Source organism: Hyperoodon ampullatus (genome assembly GCF_949752795.1).
Source record: "Hyperoodon ampullatus genome assembly, chromosome: 7".
Taxonomy (NCBI): domain Eukaryota; kingdom Metazoa; phylum Chordata; class Mammalia; order Artiodactyla; family Ziphiidae; genus Hyperoodon; species Hyperoodon ampullatus.
This window is the reverse complement of record NC_136920.1, coordinates 73,330,823-73,352,548: the sequence shown is the minus strand read 5'-3', so window position 1 is coordinate 73,352,548 and position 21,726 is coordinate 73,330,823. Positions and strand designations below refer to the sequence as shown.

Here is a 21,726-nt window from a genome sequence, read left to right as displayed (position 1 = left end):
CTTTCAAAATCTTAGTTTTAATTTTTAATAGATGAGGAACCTGACATCTGTTAGTTTTTTCAATATATTACACCCAAGATTCCATATAACTTACAATCCTGTGAGGGGGAAATATTTGTAGAGTTGGCCTCCAGCAAGTGTGAACTACTTAAAATAGATGGGTATGTATTTGAAAGGAACTATGGCATAAGTTACAGTATGCTATGCTGGGTTCCACAGAGGGCGTAAAAACATTGAGAACTACAGTTCTGCCATTGGACAAAGGCTTAATTTTGGTCTGTTGTTTGGGCAGCCTTAAATGGAGAAAGGTAGTTAGGGCCACACCTCAGCGTTAAACTTCGGTTGAAAAAGGAAGACAGAGAGGCTTTGCCTAATATTTTTAAACAGCTTTATTGAGATAAGTTACATACTGCAAAATTCACCTGTTTTAAGTGCACGATGATGTGCCATCAGCACATCCAGTTTTGGAGCATTTCCAGCACACCAGAAAGATCCCTACTGTTTGCAGTCGACCCGGCCTATTCTTACCCACAGCCCCAGGCCTGCCTAATTAGTGTATTTTACTGAGTAAAAATTACCCCAGATAACCTTAAGAGGAACCCTCGACTGAATATGAATACGTACATATAAATATATGTACGTTTTGATCAGTGGGCCTAGTATATCCAGGCCGGGGGTGTATGTGAGAAATTCCTCCATTTATCCACTGAGCAAAACACACAGTTCGCTGCCCTACATGGGGCTTATTATCTAAATGAGGCAAAAGCAGTAAGCGGGCGCCTCTATACACGGCATGCGTGCATGTGTGTAGGAGGTGAGCACACGCCCTGTGCCAAGATGCTTTGAGCAACGTGTGTGTACCCAAGACAGACGACCAGTCGGTGCGGTTTGCGCCTGCGCAGCTTGGCGAGTGCCTACAAACGGGTAACTGAAACCCCCTGCTCGAGACCTGTCGGGTCTGCTGTTGGGACGCCGCCGTCTCAAACCTGAGCGTCCACCCGTGACACCCAGCGAACCCAGGCCTGGTAGGTAACCCCTCACCCCCTCGACTCCCCTACCCAGAGCTCACAAGGGGCACCAAAATTGTCAGGGCTCCCGCCAAGGCCCTCAGGGTAGCGATTCTCTCCCTTGGCCACACCCCACAGTTTACTAGGCCGAGTCTCCTTGGTCGGTGAAGGGCTTAGTCCCGCCCCTTCGAGCCGACGTCAACAGCCACGTACCACGTTTCTACGTGTCTGAAAGCGGAAGTTACGCCACAAACAAGTGAGGGAAGCGGCGGACCTGGAAGGGTACTGGCCGTTGGAGGAAAGAGGGTGGGCAGACGGCTTTGGAAGGCTCCGGAAGTGGTTGTGCACTGGGGGGGTGGGAGAGGGGCTGGTCAGGCAGTTCATTCGGATGTTGCTGGTCGCCTCGCTAAGGCGCAGGTTCACTCTTCTCCGAGAGGCTGGCCCAGCCCTCCGCCTCGGCCAGAATGGACTTCAGGGAAATTCTCCTGATAGCTTCCAAAGCACAAGGTGTCAACAACGTGCCGGTAAGTACCAGCCGGGGCGCGACTGTAGGAGATCCTGGACTTCCAGTTACGAATGTGTGGCCCATGGAACTTCCAGGAATCCGTCTGTCGGCTCTGGGAGAGGAAAGACCTGGACGGCGTTTTTGTTTGTTGGTTGGTTGGTGGTTTTGTTTTTTTCTCTTGGACATGTACTTCTGAGTACTGGGGGTGAAGGCGGGCTTGAGATGCGAGGCGGGAGCCTTCTGACGAGCGGCTTGTTTAGGCTGTTACCCCTGCAACTTTGCGCTGGTGAGTAGAGCCATGCCTGTCACGTAGTGCAATCTAGCGCTAGTCGTTTCTCGCTTCGGCGTAAACTTCAATCCAGAGGTTGGGGAGTTCAGGAATTTTAGGGACTTGGCCTGATAGCTTTTGAGGCGATTTCCCACTGATCTTTGGGTCAGCGTTTTGTGACTTCCCAAAAAAGTTCTTTGACTTGTGGCCCCACCCACTCAACCAACCAGGTGATTGAATTATCACCTCCCAAGGCGGGAGTTGAGTGGATTCCACGAAATCCTTGGCCAACAGAATGAGTGAAATAGTTTCAGCTTCCATTTATTTGTGGTCTTCCAGATTTGTCTTTGTTTCAAATCTAGGTCCCATTTACTCAGTAAGGTTTGCTAATTCGCTAATATTCGCAGAGCGGTGTAAGACTTTAAATGAGGTAGTGGGTGAGAGTGCCTGCTTTGCGGGGGTGTAGCTGTTTTGCATAAACTAATCATTTCTGTATCCTCAGATGGTACCACAGCCCAGCTGTAAACCGATAAATTGCATTGTGTCACCTGCGGTTTGAGCGATGAGGTGTAGAGCTCAAATGGCTCTCTTTTAAAGTCAATTCAACTGGACCTTATTGAGCTCTCACTATGCATTTCTTAGATTTTTGTATATTTGCAATATTTTTTCCCTCCCCTGCGCTTTTCTTGTCTTTTGAGGCTGGCTCATTGTTTTTACTCTTTTGAAGATATTGATCTAAAAATAGTAAAATAACTGGTAAATAAAACTGATATTCATCAGCTTATTATATATATTCACATCCCATCCGAAATACTCCGAATGATCTTGAAGTTATGAAACCTTGAATGACAGAATTACTTTCTGCATCTGTAAATTTCCTAGACAAGTCGATATTGGATCTAGTAACATTCATATTTGCATAAATTAGGTCCATATCTCATTCTACATCTTACTCAATTTCAGTGGAGGTCAAAGATAGATAATACTAGCCCTGATGCCGAAGACTATTCTGTGGAAGAATCAGAACCAAGTTACTCGTTTCTTATTCTAAAAACCAATGGTTGCTGAGAGAAAAGTACATATTTCTAGAGCAGAAGTTTTCAAACTATGTCTGTATTTCAGAATATATATATTATCGATTTATCTATATTTGGAATAACAAAGATTGGAAGCAAAAAGGAAAATGGGTAAATTGGTGGTCATTTAAAATTTAATAGATGAACATAGGCATGTACTTCATGAAAGCATGCTTTTCCCTCCCACCCACCCCAAAAGCTAGTAAGCCTGGAAGTTTGATTTAGTTATCAGCATTATAACCCTTACCTTTTTACTTCAGATGAAAGTAAGTCACAAAAGAAACTATTGAGGAATAGAGCAAGATTGTATTTAATTTAATCCATTATCTTGTTTTTACTCGATTCATCTAATTATTTTAAGTTATTGAATATTTGCTTTATCAGCTCAAAGTAAAGCCTTTTAGAGCACACTATCACTTGTGAAATCTAACACATATTGTACAGTGTAAGATTGTTACAAAGCAAGTATCCTTATAAACCACCATCCAAGTCAAGAAAAACATTTCTGCAAGTGCACAGACACACACACACACACACTCTCTCTCTCTCTCTCTCTCTCTCTCTCTCTCTCTCTCTCTCTCTCTCCCTCCCTCCCTGCTTGACAAAAACTTTACTGATTGAATTATGGTCTGAGAACCACAGAGGCTTTGCAGTAATTGCAGATAACTGCATCCTTCTCTAGTGCTTGGTTCATATTTCTCTTTTAGCCATCTCTTCCCCCACCTTCCATTTGGATCCTATCGGAGCTGACTTTCGATTTCAGTCATCAAGTTCCTGTGTCACACCTTTGCTACAGAAAAGAAGTACACTAGCATTGATTGGACTAAAATCCAAGGGAGACTAAAATCTGAAACACCTGTACAGCCATTTGGAACTCTTTACAGGGCTTTTATTTTTAAGAAGTGTCTACTGTATATGACTTGAAAAGCAATGAACAGTTCCCATTGGGACAGCTTTCTTTTACATTGTTTCTTTTTAAGAGAAATAGTTATCTTTATAATGTTTTAGTTAAAAGAAGGATTGTATCATGCCTAGAAATATTAAGCATGCTATCATTTCACAGTGGAAAACTGAATACAAAAAAACAGCTGATCAAGGTGATGTAACCAGTCACTGTTTTTAGCTCTGTTTATTTTAAAGGAGGAAAGATATTTTCGGTAACCTTGCCCTTAATATTTTTCTCCCTGGGTTCCTCTAACAAAAGCAAAGTGGTTGTCTTGTTTAGTAGAATAGAAGAGCTTAGAATCTGGATTCTTACAGGTTACAAGTAACTATAATTGATGGCTTGTAGCGCATGAGGCAAGTTAAATGGTCTTTCTCACAGTCAGTCTGAAAATCATCCCAGACAAGATACTGTAGCTCTGGTGTGACCCTCAGATCAAAAAGTAAGGGGAAGCCTTCATGTGGTATCAGACATATAAGGATTTGGGGAGCTATAGACCCTTGAGGGTAAGAATATAGGTACTTTATAGTAGTTACATTTCCTTTTTTTTAAATTGAAGTGTAGTTGACTTACAATATTGCATTAGTTTCAGGTGACAATATAGTCATTTGATATTTTTATAGATTATACTCCATATAAAATTATTATAAAATACTAGCTATATTCCTTGTGCTGGTTATATTTCCTTTTTTATTTTTTAAAAACTTAAGAATTTTTAAAAATTATTATTGGAGTATAGTTGATTTACAATGTTGTGTTAGTTTCTGGTGAACAGTAAAGTGAAGCAGTTATACATATACATATATCCACTCTTTTTTAGATTCTTTTCCCATATAGGTCATTACAGAGTATTGAACAGAGTTCCCTGTGCTATACACAGTCCTTATTATCTATTTTATTAGACAATAAAAGGTCCTTATTATCTATTTTATATATAGTCGTGTGTTTATGTCAACCCCAATCTTCCGATTTATCCCTCGCCCCCCCTTTCCCCTGGTAACCATAAGTTTGTTTTCTACATCTGTGACTCTATTTCTGTTTTGTAAATAAGTTCATTTGTACCATTTATTTTTAGAGTCCACGTATAAGCGATATCATATGATATTTGTCTTTCTCTGTCTGACTTCACTCAGTATGACAATCTCTGGGTCCATCCATGTCACTGCAAATGGCATTATTTTGTTCTTTTTTATGGCTGAGTAATATTCCACTGTATATGTGTACCACATTTTTATTCACTCCTATGTCAGTGGACATTTAGGTTGCTTCCATGTCTTGGCTATTGTAAATAGTGCTGCAGTGAACATAGGGGTGCATGTATCTTTTCGAATTATGGTTTTCTCCAGATATATGCCCAGGAGTGGGATTACTGGATCATATGGTCATTCTATATTTAGTTTTTTAAGGAACCTTCATGCTGTCCTCCATAATGGTTGTACCAATTTACATTTCCATCAACAGTGAGGGAGGGTTCCGTTTTCTCCACTCCCTCTCTAGCATTTATTGTTTGTAGATTTTTTGATGATGGCCATTCTGTAGTTTTGATTTGCATTTCTGTAATAATTAGTGATGTTGAGCCTCTTTTCGTGTGCTTTTTGTCCATCTATACTTCCTTTTAAAGAATAGTATAGGCCAACAAAAAAGTTTCTGCAGGCAGTCACTTTGTAACCCTTGATGATAGTTGATTATAACTGGATTATTTCCCACTCTTAGATGTGAAGATGACTTTGTAGTGCCTGGGGCAGCTTTAGATTTCTAGCCTGGAGCAGTACTTATGAACTGGTGTTTTAGGGAAAGGGTCTTTTAGAAACTACTGCCCCACAGAGATTATGTTATTTCTCTTCCCCATCACTACCTAGACAATCTCTTTATGAATAATAAGGATGATAGTAACAACAATTAACATTTATAGTGCTTCCTTTGTGCCAGGCACTGTTCTAGGCACTTTTTGTATATTAATTAATTTAATCATCATAATAACCATATACAGAAGCTTGTTTTACAGATCAGGAAACTGAAGTCCAGGGAGATGAAGAAATGTTCCCAGAGTCACACAGCTAATAAGTGACAGGGTTAGTCATGGCAGAGCAGAGAATGTAGTCCAGGCAAACTGGCTTCAGAGTTCTTGCTCTTAATCACTACCCTGTGTTGAATGAGGAGAGTCTTTTGGAAATGGGGTGGTGAGGAAGGTTGTCTTCTATAAAGCCTGAATCCATCTAGCTCCCTACCCCCAACTCCAGCCTCATATAGCCTTGGGCAGTAACCCTATTGTTGTTTTGATGACACTTCTCAGTGTACAGTAAAGTCTGATGGGAGAGAAATTTAAAGACCAAACTAACAGCATATGGAAACTGGAGGATAGAGATTTACAGCCTGTTTGGGAGAGTGCCAGCATAGTTAACAGAAATAGAGTCTGAGGTTGAGGGAAGGTTCAGTGGTGGACCTGTTTGGGGTAATGGCACGATCTAAGAGGCAGATAGAAATTAGGGAATAGCATTTAAGAATGAGGTTCGAGCTAGAGATGAAAATGTTGGGATTAAGTTAGAAGTGAAGCATTTTGTAGTGGGAACACTTTTGCCCCTGAGTCAGGAGACCTAGATTCTAATTCAGACACTGCTACAAATTGTGTGAGTGATAGCCAGTAGTAAATACACAGTTGTCTTTTGGGGGCCATTTCTAACATGAGGTTGGACTAGAGGCTCTGAGGTATCCATTTGATACATTTTATATAATCTGGTATACTTTTTAAACACAATAATAGTAAAATTTACATTTGACCCCATAGCAGTCTCGAATAGCATGCTTTTTGGTTGTTTTATTTTCACCCTCTTAGCTACCCAGCTAAGCAAGCCTAATGCAAATCAGTGGTTTTCCAGGCCTGCATTCATTCCCTGAGTGTGATGTTTTGAGAAGATTGTAGAAGTTGTGTAGTCATTATTAAAGTTAAGGATAAATTCTTTTATTTTATTATTATTTTTTTTTGGCTGCGTTGGGTCTTCGTTGCTGCGCGCAGGCTTTCTCTAGTTGCGGTGGGTGGGGGCTACTCTTCATTGCGGTGTGCGGGGCTTCTCATTGTGGTGGCTTCTCTTGTTGTGAAGCACAGGCTCTAGATGCGCGGGCTTCAGTAGTTGTGGCTCGCGGGCTCAGTGGTTGTGACTCGTGGGGTCTAGGGCGCAGGCTCAGTAGTTGTCACGCATGGACTTAGTTGCTCCATGGCATTTGGGATGTTCCTGGAGCAGGGCTGGAACCCGTGTCCCCTGCATTGGCAGGTGGATTCTTTTTTTTTTTTGCGGTACTTGGGCCTCTCACTGTTGCGGCCTCTCCCGTTGCGGAGCACAGGCTCCGGACGCGCAGGCTCAGCGGCCATGGCTCATGGGCCCAGCCGCTCCGCGGCATGTGGGATCTTCCCGGACCAAGGCACGAACCCGTGTCCCCTGCATCGGCAGGCGGACTCTCAACCACTGCGCCAACAGGGAAGTCCAGGATATATTCTTTGAATATTTCTAACTCCTATTTGTAACCAATGATAAACCTCTAATTTATATAAAACCATCAGGAAATATATATTTTCTACAATTACAACAATATATTATCTCCTGATTAAAGAACAGCTTTCAAGAAGGAATTGACTATTGATTCTAATATAACATATTTGGTGAACATATATTTCCAGACTGAAAGCTCCTTATTTTCTTAATCTGACCATGACAGTATAGTTTCAATGCAAGGAACACATGTGTTTAAAAGTGACTTAATATTTTTTAGGTCTCTTGGCTTCAGAATTACAAATCTTGGCAAAATCTCTGATACTGTATTTCAATGGCATGTGCTTCACTGTTGTGGATCTTTCACTGGGGCCCAGCAGAATGACTGAGTCGGCTTGCAGTATAATAAAATGGGTACACTTAGGATAAAAGAAACTCTTGTCCAGCTGCTTCTCATGAAGCTCAAACAATGAAGCAGCCTGGTGCCTTGAGTCAGATACAGAATTGGTGGATGCGTCTTGATGTGTTGCTGCTAGAGCTAAATGTGACCATCTGATGTGGGAGAAAGTGCAGACAGTTCTCCTGCATTATTAAATGGAATATAATGTAATACCAGCCTGAAGCTTTCTTTTCAACACATGGTTCTCTGCTGGGCACCTCTGTGGGAGAAGGAGACTAATAAAATATTCTGTTACAGCAAATCTTCTAATACCAGGGTCTGACTGCAACCCCTTTTTCAAAAGTCTAGCCAGCTCAATGTTAGGAACGTCTATAGTGATAGACCCAAGAGAAAGGAAAATACACGTTACAGGAAAACTTGTACACAGATGTTCACAGCAGCATTATTCATAATAGCCAAAAAGTGGAAACAACCTAAATATCCATTAACTGATGATTAGATAAACATGGTATATCCATACAATGAAAAATTATTCATCCATAAAAGCAATGAAGTACTGACTATGTTACAACATGAACCTTGAAAACATTATGCTAAGTGAAAGTAGTAAGATAGGAAAGACCACTGTAGCAGTCAGGGTTCTCCAGAAAAACAGAACCAGTAGGATCTGTCTTAGGGAATTGGCTCATGTCGTTGTGGGGGCTGGCAAGTCTGGAATGTGTTGGGCAGGCTGGCGCTCAGGCTGGAGCTAATGCTGTCGGAAGTGGGGTGGTGAGGAAGGTTGTTGTCTGTAAAGCTCGAATCCATCTAGCTCCCTACTCCAGCTCTCCAACTCCAGCCTAATAAAGCCTTGGGCAGTAACCCTGTTGGTGTTTTTGATGACACTTGTAAGTGTTCAGTAAAGTCTGATGAGAGAGAGTTTCACATAGAAATTCTGGAGCAGATGGAGAAAAAAAAGTTTTTTTTAATTGAAAAATCTTACCTACTTTGTATAATCACTTATCTACATAATCATTTACCTACGGCTTCTAAATTTTACCTTATTTTATGATATATCTCTGTCACTATGTAGTGGTACATTAGGTGCATGATTTCATTTATATGAAATGTCCAGAACTGGCAAATCCATAGAAACAGAAAGTAGATTAGTGGCTGCCAGGGACATAGGTGAAGGGGGAATGGGGGAATGATTGCTGAAGGGTAAGGGATTTCTTTTTTGGAAGGTGAAAATGTTCTGGAATCAGATAGTGGTGATGGTTGTACAACTCTATGAATATACTCATACATATTAAATGGGTGGATTTTATCGTATGTGAATTAAATCTCATTAAAAATGTTAAAAAAGAAGATCATTATTATCTCTGGAGACCCAGCCCTTTTTTTTTCTCCCCAGATTTCTAGGTTTTGATCTAAACTTGCCTAAGAGAATATTTTAATACTCTCCTGGTATCTGCTTTTGAGTGCATCAAGATACAGAGGATGTAAGAAACTATTAATTATGACTCAGCTTGTGTCAGTAAATAAGATTAAGCGTCATCAAGTAGGACCTTGTCCCACTTAAATTGTTTCCCAGCAGGCCTGCAGAGTAAGACGTTGTATAGATTTATTGAATTCCTTCTCCATCATATGGACAGGACAGCAAAATTGTTGGGTTAAATGTGAGGCCAGCTTAATAAGTATCCTTAAGGGTTAGTGTTTAAAAATAAAAGCTGAATTTGAAATTGGCATGTGAATTGATGAAAATAGGTGTATACTTTGAAAAAAGCTCAAAGTAGTCTTTGGGATTCTTTTCTGAGTGAATCGAGTTCCTGAACCCCCTCCCTTGTTTCTTTATTGTGTTCGTCTTTCTTGTGCTTATATTTCCCAGTCGGTGTTTCCCAAAGTGAAGTACGCATAGCTTTGGCTGTACTATGATTTTAGGTGATACACAAATACGTTTTATTCACATAGTTGCATTTTTTAAGTTATATATTTTGATAGGATTTGGAAAAATATAACTAGCCTTTCAAGCCTGTTATTTTATGGGTATTATTGCTTGAGGTAAAGCTGTAGTAATAAGTCATGGTGTTTGATCTACATGTTTTCTTAAAATTAGTAAATAATAATACAAGTGGTATACTATAAAAGGGCAAAAATCATGAAAGTGATATGCGAATGATTGAAGCTTAGTAAACAAGGCATTAAACTGCCCCATTGACACTGTGGTTTTCTCGTTCAGTGCTTGTATTCAGTCAAGAGTAGCTTTTCTGCTAGTCATATCCCATTACCTACCTCTTTAAGTCCCAGGTTAGGAAGAAAGATGTCTACCCTGAAATCAAATTAGGAAGTGCTCACTTGCTGCTGTCATACCTAGGTAACAAACCAATCCTGTTTTAAATAATTAACACTAATGTGTATATTGGCATTTTGGGGTAGGGGGAGCCCTGTGTAAGCTTTGATTTGGCAGGTGAATCTCTGGGCTATATAGTTGGCAGGGACAGAAAAATCTTGAGCCTTGGCAACACAAATCCACCCTTCCTCTTCTCACATATCTACTTGATGGCATGGGGTAGAGTGAGTGTGTGCCTCTGCTTATGAGTCTATGTGTCTTATGCAACTTGAATCATCTTCATGGTAGCACTTCTGTTAAGAAAATGTGAGCTTCCTGTGGATAAGGCCTATGTTTGAGGTTCTTGTAAACCATGACAAATTTTATATATCTAGTTAGGTAAGCAGTATTCTTTTTCTCCTGTCTTCCTTTCCCTTTCCTTTCTCCTTTACATATTGGGTCGCAATCCACTATGGAAAGGATTGCAACTAAATTTGCAAAGATATGGACTTCTTAAAGGATTTTATTATGACAGCCAAGGGGACTGGGAAAGGAATCTGGTTGTTCTCTTTTGGAATTTCTCTCTATGTGGGATGTGTCAGGTCTCAAGCATTGCTATCACGTAGGATTTTCAGGTTGGATTAGGGCCTGCTTTCTTGGCCAGCTGCTTTGTTGGTAGACTAACTTAGCTGGAACTTCCAGCCTGTTTCAAGATGCCTTCTATTTGGCAGCTGTGTAGTAAGCATGAGTCCTTTGGCTTTCCTCCAGGAATTTCATACACATTTTGGGAGTCACTTTTTTGGTTCCTAAGTAGCTCAATTTGTTCTCATAGGTTAGTGTTTCTTAACTAGCACAGCATCAGGTTGAGTGGATAAGAATGTCATCTGTCTAAGACGAAAGAAGGAGGGCATTAAAAAATTCTTATTTCCTATCCCATAAATTTAATTTGGAATGGTCCTAGAGATTAATCATCCTGGTCTGAGTTATTAGCTCTGTTTATCATACTTCTCTAATGATAAAATAAAAGGAAATATTTTTCCTTTTATAGTTTAAATTAACATTATTCTAGTTTTAGTCATTTCCCAGTGCAGTTAGATAAAAATCAAAGCCCAGAGAAATACCATCTGTTCCAGGATAATGTAAGTACTTTTTGGGTGACATGGAAACCTGTCTAAAAGGGTTTGTGTGGCAAATTAATATTTAACGAACATAGAGCTGCACTTAAAGGTTACAGAGACTTGGGCCCTTCTTGCTGCTTAAATTTCTTTGAAATGCTTTTTGGCTATGGCTGGCCACCAGCTTTGCCCATGGTCAAAGTAGAATCTCAGTATTTCATGTTGAAAGCAAAGTAACCTATGAAGCAGCTATAAAAATCATCTGGAGTAGGGTACTCAGGAGGAAAACAGTTGTGATAGTAGTTTTTTCTGTTTGGAAAGTTCTGAAGAAGGCTAATCTTTTAAGTCAGAATTCTAAAGCACTCAATCTGTTCTGGTGGTGATTTTTTTCAGTTCCCCCAGTCCAGGTATCTTTTTGGGAAAATAGCCTGAAAATAGTGTTTCTCTCAATTGTTCATTTATGTATTATTGAGGATGTTTAAAGAAACTCTGCACCTAAAAATAGTCATGTATAATCATATTTAGCCTGAAATTTTATAGCTAAGCTTTCATGTGGGTTATGTGATCTCTTAATTATTCAGAATAGATTTTTCAGTCAACATTTAAACTTCTCTACTGCTTCAAAGTTAATTGTGTATAACTTTTCCTTTGTTTTTATTTTTAGAAAAGATACAGTTTGGCAGTGGGGCCTCCCAAAAAAGACCCGAAAGTTAAGGGTGTCCAGTCGGCAGCTGTCCAGGCTTTTCTCAGAAGAAAAGAAGAAGAGCTCAGACAAAAAGGTATGAATCTCTAGCCTTATTCTCAATTTTAAAGTCTTCTATCTTCACAACTAGCTTGTACCTAACCAGTGGATGTTTGTAATATCATAACAGGCTGATGGATTTGTTGTGTATGTGTCTGAGTCAGCTGTATTTATAGCATTACGTATATTCTTACGTTGATCATTTGTATGGATGTTATCTTTTATTTCCTCTTAAATTAAAAGCTTTTTGGGTATAGTGACCATATCTTCTAATTGGCCATATTAGCTCTCCACTAAGAAGTAAGAACTCCATTCTTTGACCTTGGTTCTTTTCCTGTTTGTTTATTTTTGGCTGTACCACATGACTAGCAGGATCTTAGTTTCCTGACCAGGGATTGAACCCGGGACCACGGCAGTGAACGCACTGAGTCCTAACCATTGGACAACCAGGGAACTCCCCCTTGACCTTGGTTCTGAATCTGCTTCTACCTACTTTGTATTTTAATTTTAAAAAATATGTTATTAAGAGTGCTATCTAGGGACTTCCCTGGTGGCGCAGTGGTTGGGAGTCCGCCTGCCAATGCAGGGGACACGGGTTCCAGCCCTGCTCCAGGAGGGTCCCACATGCTGCGGAGTGGCTAAGCCCATGTGCCACAACTGCTGAGGCCCGCGCGCCTGGAGCCCGTGTTCTGCAACAAGAGAAGCCACCGCAATGAGAAGTGTGTGCACAGCAGCGAAGAATGGCCCCCGCTCGCCGCAACTGGAGAGGGCCCGCGCACAGCAACAAAGACCCAACGCAGCCGAAAAGATTAAAAAAATAAACAAATAAGAGTGCTACCTAAAAGGTTAAAATAGGGACACTTTTGTAAAATGAGTAAACTCAAGCAGTAGGTTTACTTCATGCAAATGACAAGGAAACTAATTCAATAAGTTTAAGTATCCACTGACTCATAATTAATAACAACTGTTAAGTGGGTACGAATATTCTCTTAACTTGGTATATTTATTTGGTATGAACTATTTTCTATATTTAAAGCTAAAAGCCAAGACTCTCCCTTGCTTAGTCATATAGAAAAACCCATATGTGACCCACTCATTATGTAAAGATGACTCAAATTGATACTTGTTTAATGACTTCCTCATTTGATTCTTAGATGTCTTCGAACTTCTTCAAACTGTAACTTGAATGTTGCTTGGTTTTGGCCACCTACTGATATCAGATAAACATACTGTTATCGAGACCCTGAAATAATATGTTGTTTTGCCTCTTTTAGCTTTGGAAGAGAAAAGGAGAAAAGAAGAACTAGTGAAAAAGCGAATTGAGCTAAAACATGACAAGAAAGCAAGAGCTATGGCCAAGAGGACAAAGGATAATTTCCACGGTTACGATGGGATTCCTGCTGAGGAGAAGTCAAAGAAGAGGCAGGCAATGCAAACCCACACTAGCCAGGGAACAGACCAAGAGTTTGAGATGGAGGAAGAGGATGAATTCTTAGAATACAATCAAGCAGAGTCAGAGCAAGAGTATGAGGAAGAGCAAGAACGTCCTAAAGTTGAAAGCAAGCCAAAGGTCCCCCTTAAAAGTGCCCCACCACTCATGAACTTCAATGATCTACTCAGGCTGGCCGAGAAAAAGCAGTACGAACCATTGGAGATAAAGGTAGTGAAGAAGCCAGAAGAGCGGCCTATGACTGCAGAAGAACTTAGGGAGCGAGAATTCCTTGAACAAAAGCGGAGGAAAAGGAAACCTGAGACAGATGCAAGATTACCACCAACCAGAAAAGTACCCTCTCAGAAAGAAAGTGTGGGCACAAAACTTAGCAAAGGTTCCGGAGACATGCATCCTTCTTCCAAGGGTACTCCCCTTCCTTATGCTGAGAAGAAATCCAGACCCAGCACAGCTAATGAGAAGCACTTGCGTTTATCTTCATCCAAATTCATGCCAGGAGAAAGGACCAAAGTAGTATCTGGCAATTGCGCCCAGCCCTTGCCTTGTGAGGGCCGTGACAGGCCTGTTTTCAATGGGGCTGGAAAGCCCCACTCCAGCACCTGTTCACCAAGTATCCCAAAGACTTCTGCTAAAGGGACTCCAAAATCTGCTACTGAGCACAAAGCCAAAAAATCTCCTCATCCTAGCCGTTCCAGGCCTGGACCCATGGTCACCCCACACAATAAGGCCAAGAGTCCAGGTGTCAGGCAGCCAGGCAGCAGCTCCAGCTCAGCCCCTGGGAGGCCTAGCACAGGGACTGCTCGGCCCACAGTTAGTTCTGGCCCCGTGCCCAGGCGCCAGGATGGCAGCTCCAACTCAGGACCCGAGCGATCAGTCAGTGGGACCAGGAAGCCAACCAGTGACTTAAATCCCCCAGGACGGACAGTCAGTGGCACAAGTGGCCTTGGTCGACCTGCAGGCAGCTCAGGTTGCCCTGGGCGACCTACCAGTGGCTCCAGTGGTTCTGGGCGGCCTGTGGGCAGCTCTGGTGGCCTTGGGCGGCCTATGGGCGGCTCTGGTGGCCCTGGGCGGCCTGTGGGCAGCTCTGGTGGCCCTGGGCGGCCTGTGGGCAGCTCTGGTGGCCCTGGGTGGCCTGTGAGCAGTCCACATGACCGACGACCAGTGAGTGGCTCAGGGGCCCCTAGGCGGTCAGTCAATGGCCCTGGCCAGTCAGTAGTTCCAGCTGGACGAACTGTCAGCAGTTCAGGCCCTGGTAGACCAGTGAGCAGCTTTGGACCTGAGCGAACAGTTAGTACCTCAGGTCCCTCTCTGAAGCCCAAATGCACTGTTGTCTCAGAAACGATTTCTTCCAAGAATATAATCAGCCGATCCAGCAATGGACAGATGAATGGAATGAAGCCTTCCTTATCTGGCTACAGATCTGCCCAAGGTAAAATTTCCCCTCACCCTAAAAGTATTTATTTGTCACTAGGAAATTGGAAAGAATACTTTTTTTTATATAACCAAAGACCCTCTGAACTCTTCTATGTGCTTTCAAATGTATTCTTGTGTTGATAGAATCCTGATGTTTTGTCTGTCCTATGCCAGAGAGTTCCTTTAGTAACCATGGCTTGGAAAATTCTTTAGAAAGAGACTTATCTAGGGCCCTCTGTGTTCACTCCTGTAATGTCTCTAAGTGCAGTAAACTTAGCTATGGGGTTTGTAAGACAGAGTGAGTGTGTATGTCTTTTGTGGTTCAATGAATGAATTCATCTTTACCTCTTCATGAAGACTATAGACACCTGTCTTCAAGGACTGGAGTGTATTTGTAAGCTTGAAGCCTTTTGTTGCATTATTTGTCCATTAAATATTTGTTAAGCACCACTATGTGCCAGGAACTATTTTAGGTTGCCTTGTATTTCTGCTTCTTACAGTGGCCCTAGCTACCAGTCCTGTAGGATTCTGCCGTCCCAAGGTATGGGACCATTGGTGGCACCTACTAAGTGCTAGGTCAGAGTTTCTACACAGTATTAAGGATTTGTTGAAGCACTTGTTAGGCACCGTGGAGAATATAAAAAGAAACAAAAGATGAGATTCCATGCTTTAAACGTCCTAATTCAGTCAAAACATTGGTTCTTTTTTTTTTTTAAATAAATTTATTTATTTAATTAATTTATTTTTGGCTGCATTGGGTCTTCGTTGCTGTGTGTGGGCTCTCTCTAGTTGCGGCGAGCAGGGGCTACTCTTTGTTGCGGTGCACAGGCTTCTCATTACGGTGGCTTCTTGTTGTGGGGCATGGGCTCCAGGCGCGCGGGCTTCAGTAGTCATGGCTCACAGGCTCTAGAGCGCAGGCTCAGTAGTTGTGGCGCACGGGCTTAGTTGCTCCGTGGCATGTGGGATCTTCCCGGAACAGGGAACGAACCTGTGTCCCCTGCATTGGCAGGTGGATTCTTAACCACTGCACCACCAGGGAAGCCCAAAAACATTGGTTCTTAACCAAGGACAACTTTGGTCCCCAGTGAACATTTGGCAGTGTCTGGAGACATTTTTGATTGACACAACTGGGGATGGGATGCTACTGGCATCTAGTAGATGGAGGCCAGGCTATTATCCTACACTGCACAGGACAGCTTCCTGATAACCAAGAAATATCTGGCCCAAAATGTCAGAGTGCTAAAGTTAAAGAAACTCCGAGCTAAGGAGACAAGCCACGCATATTAAAAACAACTGTAGAACAACAAAGGGAGTGTCTGTAATCAAGGACTGGAAAGCAGTTGTTCCCAGATACTGGTCTATTGATCAGTGCCTGTCTTGCAGAATTTTTAATCAGTCTTTTGGCAAAATGACAAAAATTAGGATGATGCAGTGAGTTTTTCCTTAAAGTCAGACTTGCTCAGTTTGAACAGTTATCCATATCTGAGAATCTGTCATACTTCATTGGACTTTTTAAAACTTTAATGGAATTATGGTGATAATAGATGGTAGATTGTTACCTTTGGCATCTTTTCTTGGCATGAGTAAAATTAGTGATCCTTTAGTGATTTGTAATTTTTTTTTAAGAAATTGTACTAGTCTTTTAAATCCAAAACAGTAGGAACTACTAAGCCAGAAAATGTAACAGTTCTAGTAAGCCCTGGGATAGACAGGAATTCTATTCCTTGTGGGTACCATGAAGCAACAGGGATGATGTAGTAATGAGTTCATGCTGGGGGCCAGTTGCTGGCTCTGGTTGGTTGGTTGGTTGGTTGGTTGGTTTATGGCTGCGTTGGGTCTTTGTTGCTCTGCGTGGGCTTTCTCTAGTTGTGTTGAGCAGGGGCTACTCTTTGTTGTGGCATGCGGGCTTCTCATTGTGGTGGCTTCTCTTGTTGCTGAACACAGGCTCTAGGCGCGCGGGCTTCAGTAGTTGTGGCTCGCAGGCTCTAGCGCGCAGGTTCAGCAGTTGTGGTGCACGGGCTTAGTTGCTCCGTGGCATGTGGGATCTTCTCAGACCAGGACTTGAACCCATGTCCCCTGCATTGGCAGGCGGATTCTTAACCACTGTGCCACCAGGGAAGACCCTGGCTCTGGTTTTTGAGGCTACCATCTTAATGAGTTCTTAAAATCTCAGCTTACATAGGACTTTGTTGGGACTACAAGTTTTAATGATCTTATAAATAATGGCTTTTCTATTCTTAGGTCCTCAAAGGCTTCCCTTCCCTGGTAGTTACAAAAGGCAGCGAGAATATGAAGAGGAGGAAGATGATGATGAATATGACTCTGAAATGGAAGATTTTATTGAAGATGAAGGAGAACCTCAGGAAGAAATATCCAAGCACATTCGAGAAATCTTTGGCTATGACCGAAAAAGGTAAGGCTAAAGAAGATTTAGATATATATACTTTTATTTTGAATAATCCATGCTATGGGGAAAAAAATAAACATTAATAGTAGAGGCATTGAATAAAATTCTTAATTAGGAATCCTTGGATGATTGTTTAGATTTACTTTTTTGGCACTTAATATTTAAGAATTAATGCAGAATTATTTGTGTAGTTACTTGTATGAGGGCCAAAAAATATCCCTTTTTAACTGTTCTCCTTATAAGATATATATTTAATGAGAGTGAAGCAGCTTGGTGTAGTAGAAATGGATTGGCTTTGAAATCAGAAAGCCATCCACAGAGCTATGTTGAAAGCCAGTTTGATCTGACACCTGCTTTTCTTTGATGTAAAAAGCTTTGCTACTCAAAAGTGTGGTCCCTGAACAGCAAGCAGTATGGGACCAACAACATTGACGTCACCCGGGAACTTGTTAGAAATGCAGGCTGCAGGCTTTCAGGCCCTACCTTAGATCTGAATCCAGATCAGCTTTATAAGGTTCCCAAGTGATTCATATGCACATTAAAGTTTGAGAAGCACTGATATAGAGCAAAGCTCGGGGTTTGAATGGAAGTTCCACAGCTTACTAGCTGGGTAAACTTGAGTAAGTTATTTTTTAAATGACATTTGGGAGGATTAAATGAGGTAGTATACAATTGACCTGTGAACAGTATAGGGGTTAGGAAAAATCCATATGTAACTTATAGTCAGCCCTCCGTATATATGGTTCCTCTGTGTACCAGTTCCTCCCTATCTGTGGTACCACATGTGTAGATTCAACCAATCATGGATTGTGTAGCACTGTAGTATGAAAAAAAATTCTCATGTAAGAGGACCCATGCAGTTCAAACCCATGTTGTTCAAGGGCCAACTGTATAAGTAAATCCGTCAGCACTTGCCCTCTCCTTTGAAGTCATGGATATTAGAAATTAGAAGGCAATAGTAAGAAAAGGTCTTTAAAAAAAATTTAGCAGAAGAAAGAGCTGGATTAAAAATCAGATCTAAAAACCTAATCTTAGTAGTGTCATAAGCTAGCTGTATGCTTTTGGTCAAGCTGCTATCTGCCTCAATCTCTGTTCTGAATCCATGAAACTCAAATGAGATTAATATATATATAATAATTTTCATATATATTGTGCTTTTATGATTTTAATATAAACTATCATGTAAATAGAGGTGAGTGAGTTGAGCAAACGTTGTTGGATTGGTACTTTGATCAAAATTAGATTCAGGAATAGTTGCCTTCTGGAAATATTAAGGGGTCATTTAATTTATCTTTACTTTAGAATCTCCCCTTTACCCAACCTCTGCCCACCTCACTGTCTGCCAAACAAGGAGGAATAATCCTAAATGTATGTTTGATTTAGTTATAAAGATGTTGATTTTAAAAACAGGAGGATGTAGTTCCTTTAGAAAATTGGGTTTTTCTTTTTTTTAACAACTTTGATTTTCTTTTATCAGATACAAAGATGAAAGTGATTATGCCTTACGTTACATGGAGAGTAGTTGGAAAGAGCAGCAGAAGGAAGAAGCAAAGAGGTAAGCACAGATGTAACACGTTTGTGCAGAAATGTCCTAAAAATCCTTTTCTGTTCCCTCCTTCAGTTGCATCATTGGGAGCAGGGGCTTTGGGCCATGCTGTTTGAATTCCAATCCTGCTTACTTGCTGTGGGGCTTTAGACAAATTCCTTAGCCTTTTAAATCTGTTTTCCCATTTGTAAATGAGAATATACTGTTTTTATTCATTGAGGTTTTGTGAGGATTAAGATAATATGTACAAGTTGCCCAGTGCAGTGACTCACCCATGTAGGCACACAATAAATGCTAGAGGCCTCCCCTGATCCTGTTGTAGCATGTTCTTATTTTTCTTTCCCCATCCTTAATTCCCTTTCCACATCAGATACATCTCAGTCTTGCTAACCTGTACCACCGCTGGCCTCAAGGACCTGTTGAGGAATATGAAATTCCCTATGTCTGATTCCTGTTTGGCCACCTGATATCAAATAAATGATCATTTCTTGGGTAGGGGTAACAAATGGTTACTTTGTTTATAATGTTAACTTGGTGAAATAATTCACCTCATTCTCAACCCAGAATATTAAACCTCTCTCTCCCTCTTGCCGTCCCTCCTCTAATTAGATAAAATATCAAACTAAAGTGTTGGGAAGGGAAAAGAAAAGCATGTTACTTATTGAATAAATGTTTCTTGTTCTTTATTTTTTAAAGCTGACAAGATAATTTATATTTATTACTGTAATGGGAATATTAAGGTGTTGAGGTTATATGTAAGGTCTTTTTCCCACTATAACTTGAGGCAGTGGCAGTGGCTCCTGGTAAAAAGTATTCCTGCTTAGTCTGTTTTCAGTGGTTAAGGCTTGAGGCATTTTGAATGCATCAGCACATTCCATGTAAGCTCTCAGTTGAAATTTCATTTTTGCTTTTTTAAAGAGAGTGGTAATTTCATGTATATTGATAAATACCCCCTTTTTTTTCCTGACAGTTTAAGACTAGGTATGCAAGAAGATTTAGACGAAATGAGACGTGAAGAAGAAGAAATGAGACGTCGAAAGGCCAAGAAGCTGAAGAAGCATTAGCTGCTGCTTTTATTTATTTTTGTGAAATTCTGAAAACAGTCTGCTGCAAGGAAGTCCTGCCTTCAGACTGAAGAAGCCCCTTATCATTTTAATTTTAGAATTCTACTTAGGTACTCAAGGAGAAGGAATGCATACTGTCATCTATCTGCAGGCTGTCGTTAGAGCATAAAGTATTTTCAGATACTTTCCAGGGTGAAATCTGTAATGCAGATGATGTAACACCCAGTGAGCGCTCTTACAAAGCTAACTGTTCACAGGTGCCACCCTTGATCCTGATGAGCTATGCACTCTCATGTGGGGCCGCTCACAAGTCAGCCAAACTTATGTTATTCCTTTGCTATTCTAAAAGGAAAAAAAAAGGATTGCTCCTTTACTTCCGTACTTCTGCTGATGTGTGAGTACGGCACTGCCTGGCTCCCAATCAAATTTACTTTGTCTTGATGAGGAAACTGGCCCTTCCATTAATGCTGCCAGCAATAAAGTGACCTGTCCTAGCCTATATGTTTGGATTGAGAACTTGAAAATGTAGAGTAGCTGTTATAATTATATGGATGTCATTTCTGTGACTTTGAAGTAAAAAGTAGAATAAATTGTATTCTGCATTATTCATGGATTGGATGCTGAGCATTCTTATTCACTAATTTAGGTGATTAGGCAATTAACAGAAATTTTTCCAAGTTAAAATACAAGTTATGCCATTTTATATAAGACTATTCTTTTCCAAGGTTTACTTTCAGATTTACTGTTATGTTGGCTTTAGTGTAAAATAGACAAGGTCACTGTGCTGTTTGATTTTTACCTAAAAATTTCATTTTTATATTGAAGAAAAAATACTTATTTTATTCAAACATTAGATTTGGAAGAGTAATAATAGTTTAAAAAATAAGGAAGTGACATGTGAGGCTCCCCTCCTCCCCATTCCGCTCCCCCATTAGAGAGATATTTTGGAATCCAAGGTGCCCTGGACCTTTTCATGTTAATGACTCTGTATTTTTATCTTAAATTCTTTAGTGATTAACGGTAAAAAACCAAAAACTAAATTCATGTGTATCAAGACCACCACCTTCTCTCTTTGCCCATATTGCACTTTTATTTCAAACTATGCACTGTGAAGAGATTTTTTTCCCAGGTGGAAAGGATGTTCCCTGTTACTGGTATTTACTAGGCTGTGGAACTTCTTCATTCTCACCTTTTCTTCAAGTCATATCTATAGACTTGTTATATCTCTTAAGCCTCAAGTCCAAGCACTTCCAATCGGGCTGACCTAGGTTCTGGCTGGAAAGAAGCCAAGTCTCAAAGAAAGTCAGCAACAGAAAATGAGGTATGATGATGCCAGAGAGCATTTGTCCTTGACTCTGAGGGTTGGGGACAGTGCGACATAAGCTTGTAGAACAATTCTGTAATAAACATTGTGGCTATTTAAGCCATTGACTGGTGGGGATTAGGAAGTAGGTGAGGTTATCCTACAAGAATCCTTACTCTTCAACAGGTCTAAAAGTTGTTTTTGTATATTCTTTTTTATCCGTAAAGCTTTCTTTCTTCTCAAGTTTGGGTGTTACAGATTATCACTATTAGCCTTCCTTAATGGGATGACCCATCCTTAATGGGAATACCAGTCCTTTTAAGACTTTTGACTCATCTTGAATTGAGTTTCAAACTTTAAAAATGCAAGAACTTAATTTTGAAGTTGAATCCTATGAAAGGTGTCTTCATCACTAGGAATAACACCCTTCTAATGATCACATAGAACTGTTAAACACTGGTGGCAGAAAAGCCTATTGACTGCCTCTCACCAATCTCAAATACCTTCAGTGAAATTGATTCAAGGGTAGTGTGATATTCCATGTAATAAAACAGGTTTGGAACATTATTTCCTTTGCTGTCACTTATGTGATTTTTTTTTCCCCTTCAAAAGTTTGCTTGAATATATTTTTTTCTCTATTCAGACTCATTGAAATCTGTAGTTACAATCAAGTGCTTGTCATAGCTGAAAGATT

The 21,726-nt window shown here is 40.7% G+C and overlaps 1 protein-coding gene across 1 annotated transcript; it reads left to right on the top strand.

Moving 5' to 3' along the window:
- Window positions 1–1,471: 1,471 nt before the first annotated feature.
- Window positions 1,472–19,729, top strand: SPTY2D1 (SPT2 chromatin protein domain containing 1; the record flags this gene model as incomplete). Its single annotated transcript, XM_079708020.1, has 6 exons — window positions 1,472–1,531; window positions 11,772–11,886; window positions 13,124–14,728; window positions 16,954–17,125; window positions 18,597–18,674; window positions 19,636–19,729. The coding sequence occupies 6 exons, from the start codon at window positions 1,472–1,474 to the stop codon at window positions 19,727–19,729; spliced, it is 2,124 nt and encodes a 707-aa protein (XP_079564146.1).
- Between the last annotated feature and the right edge of the window lie 1,997 nt (window positions 19,730–21,726).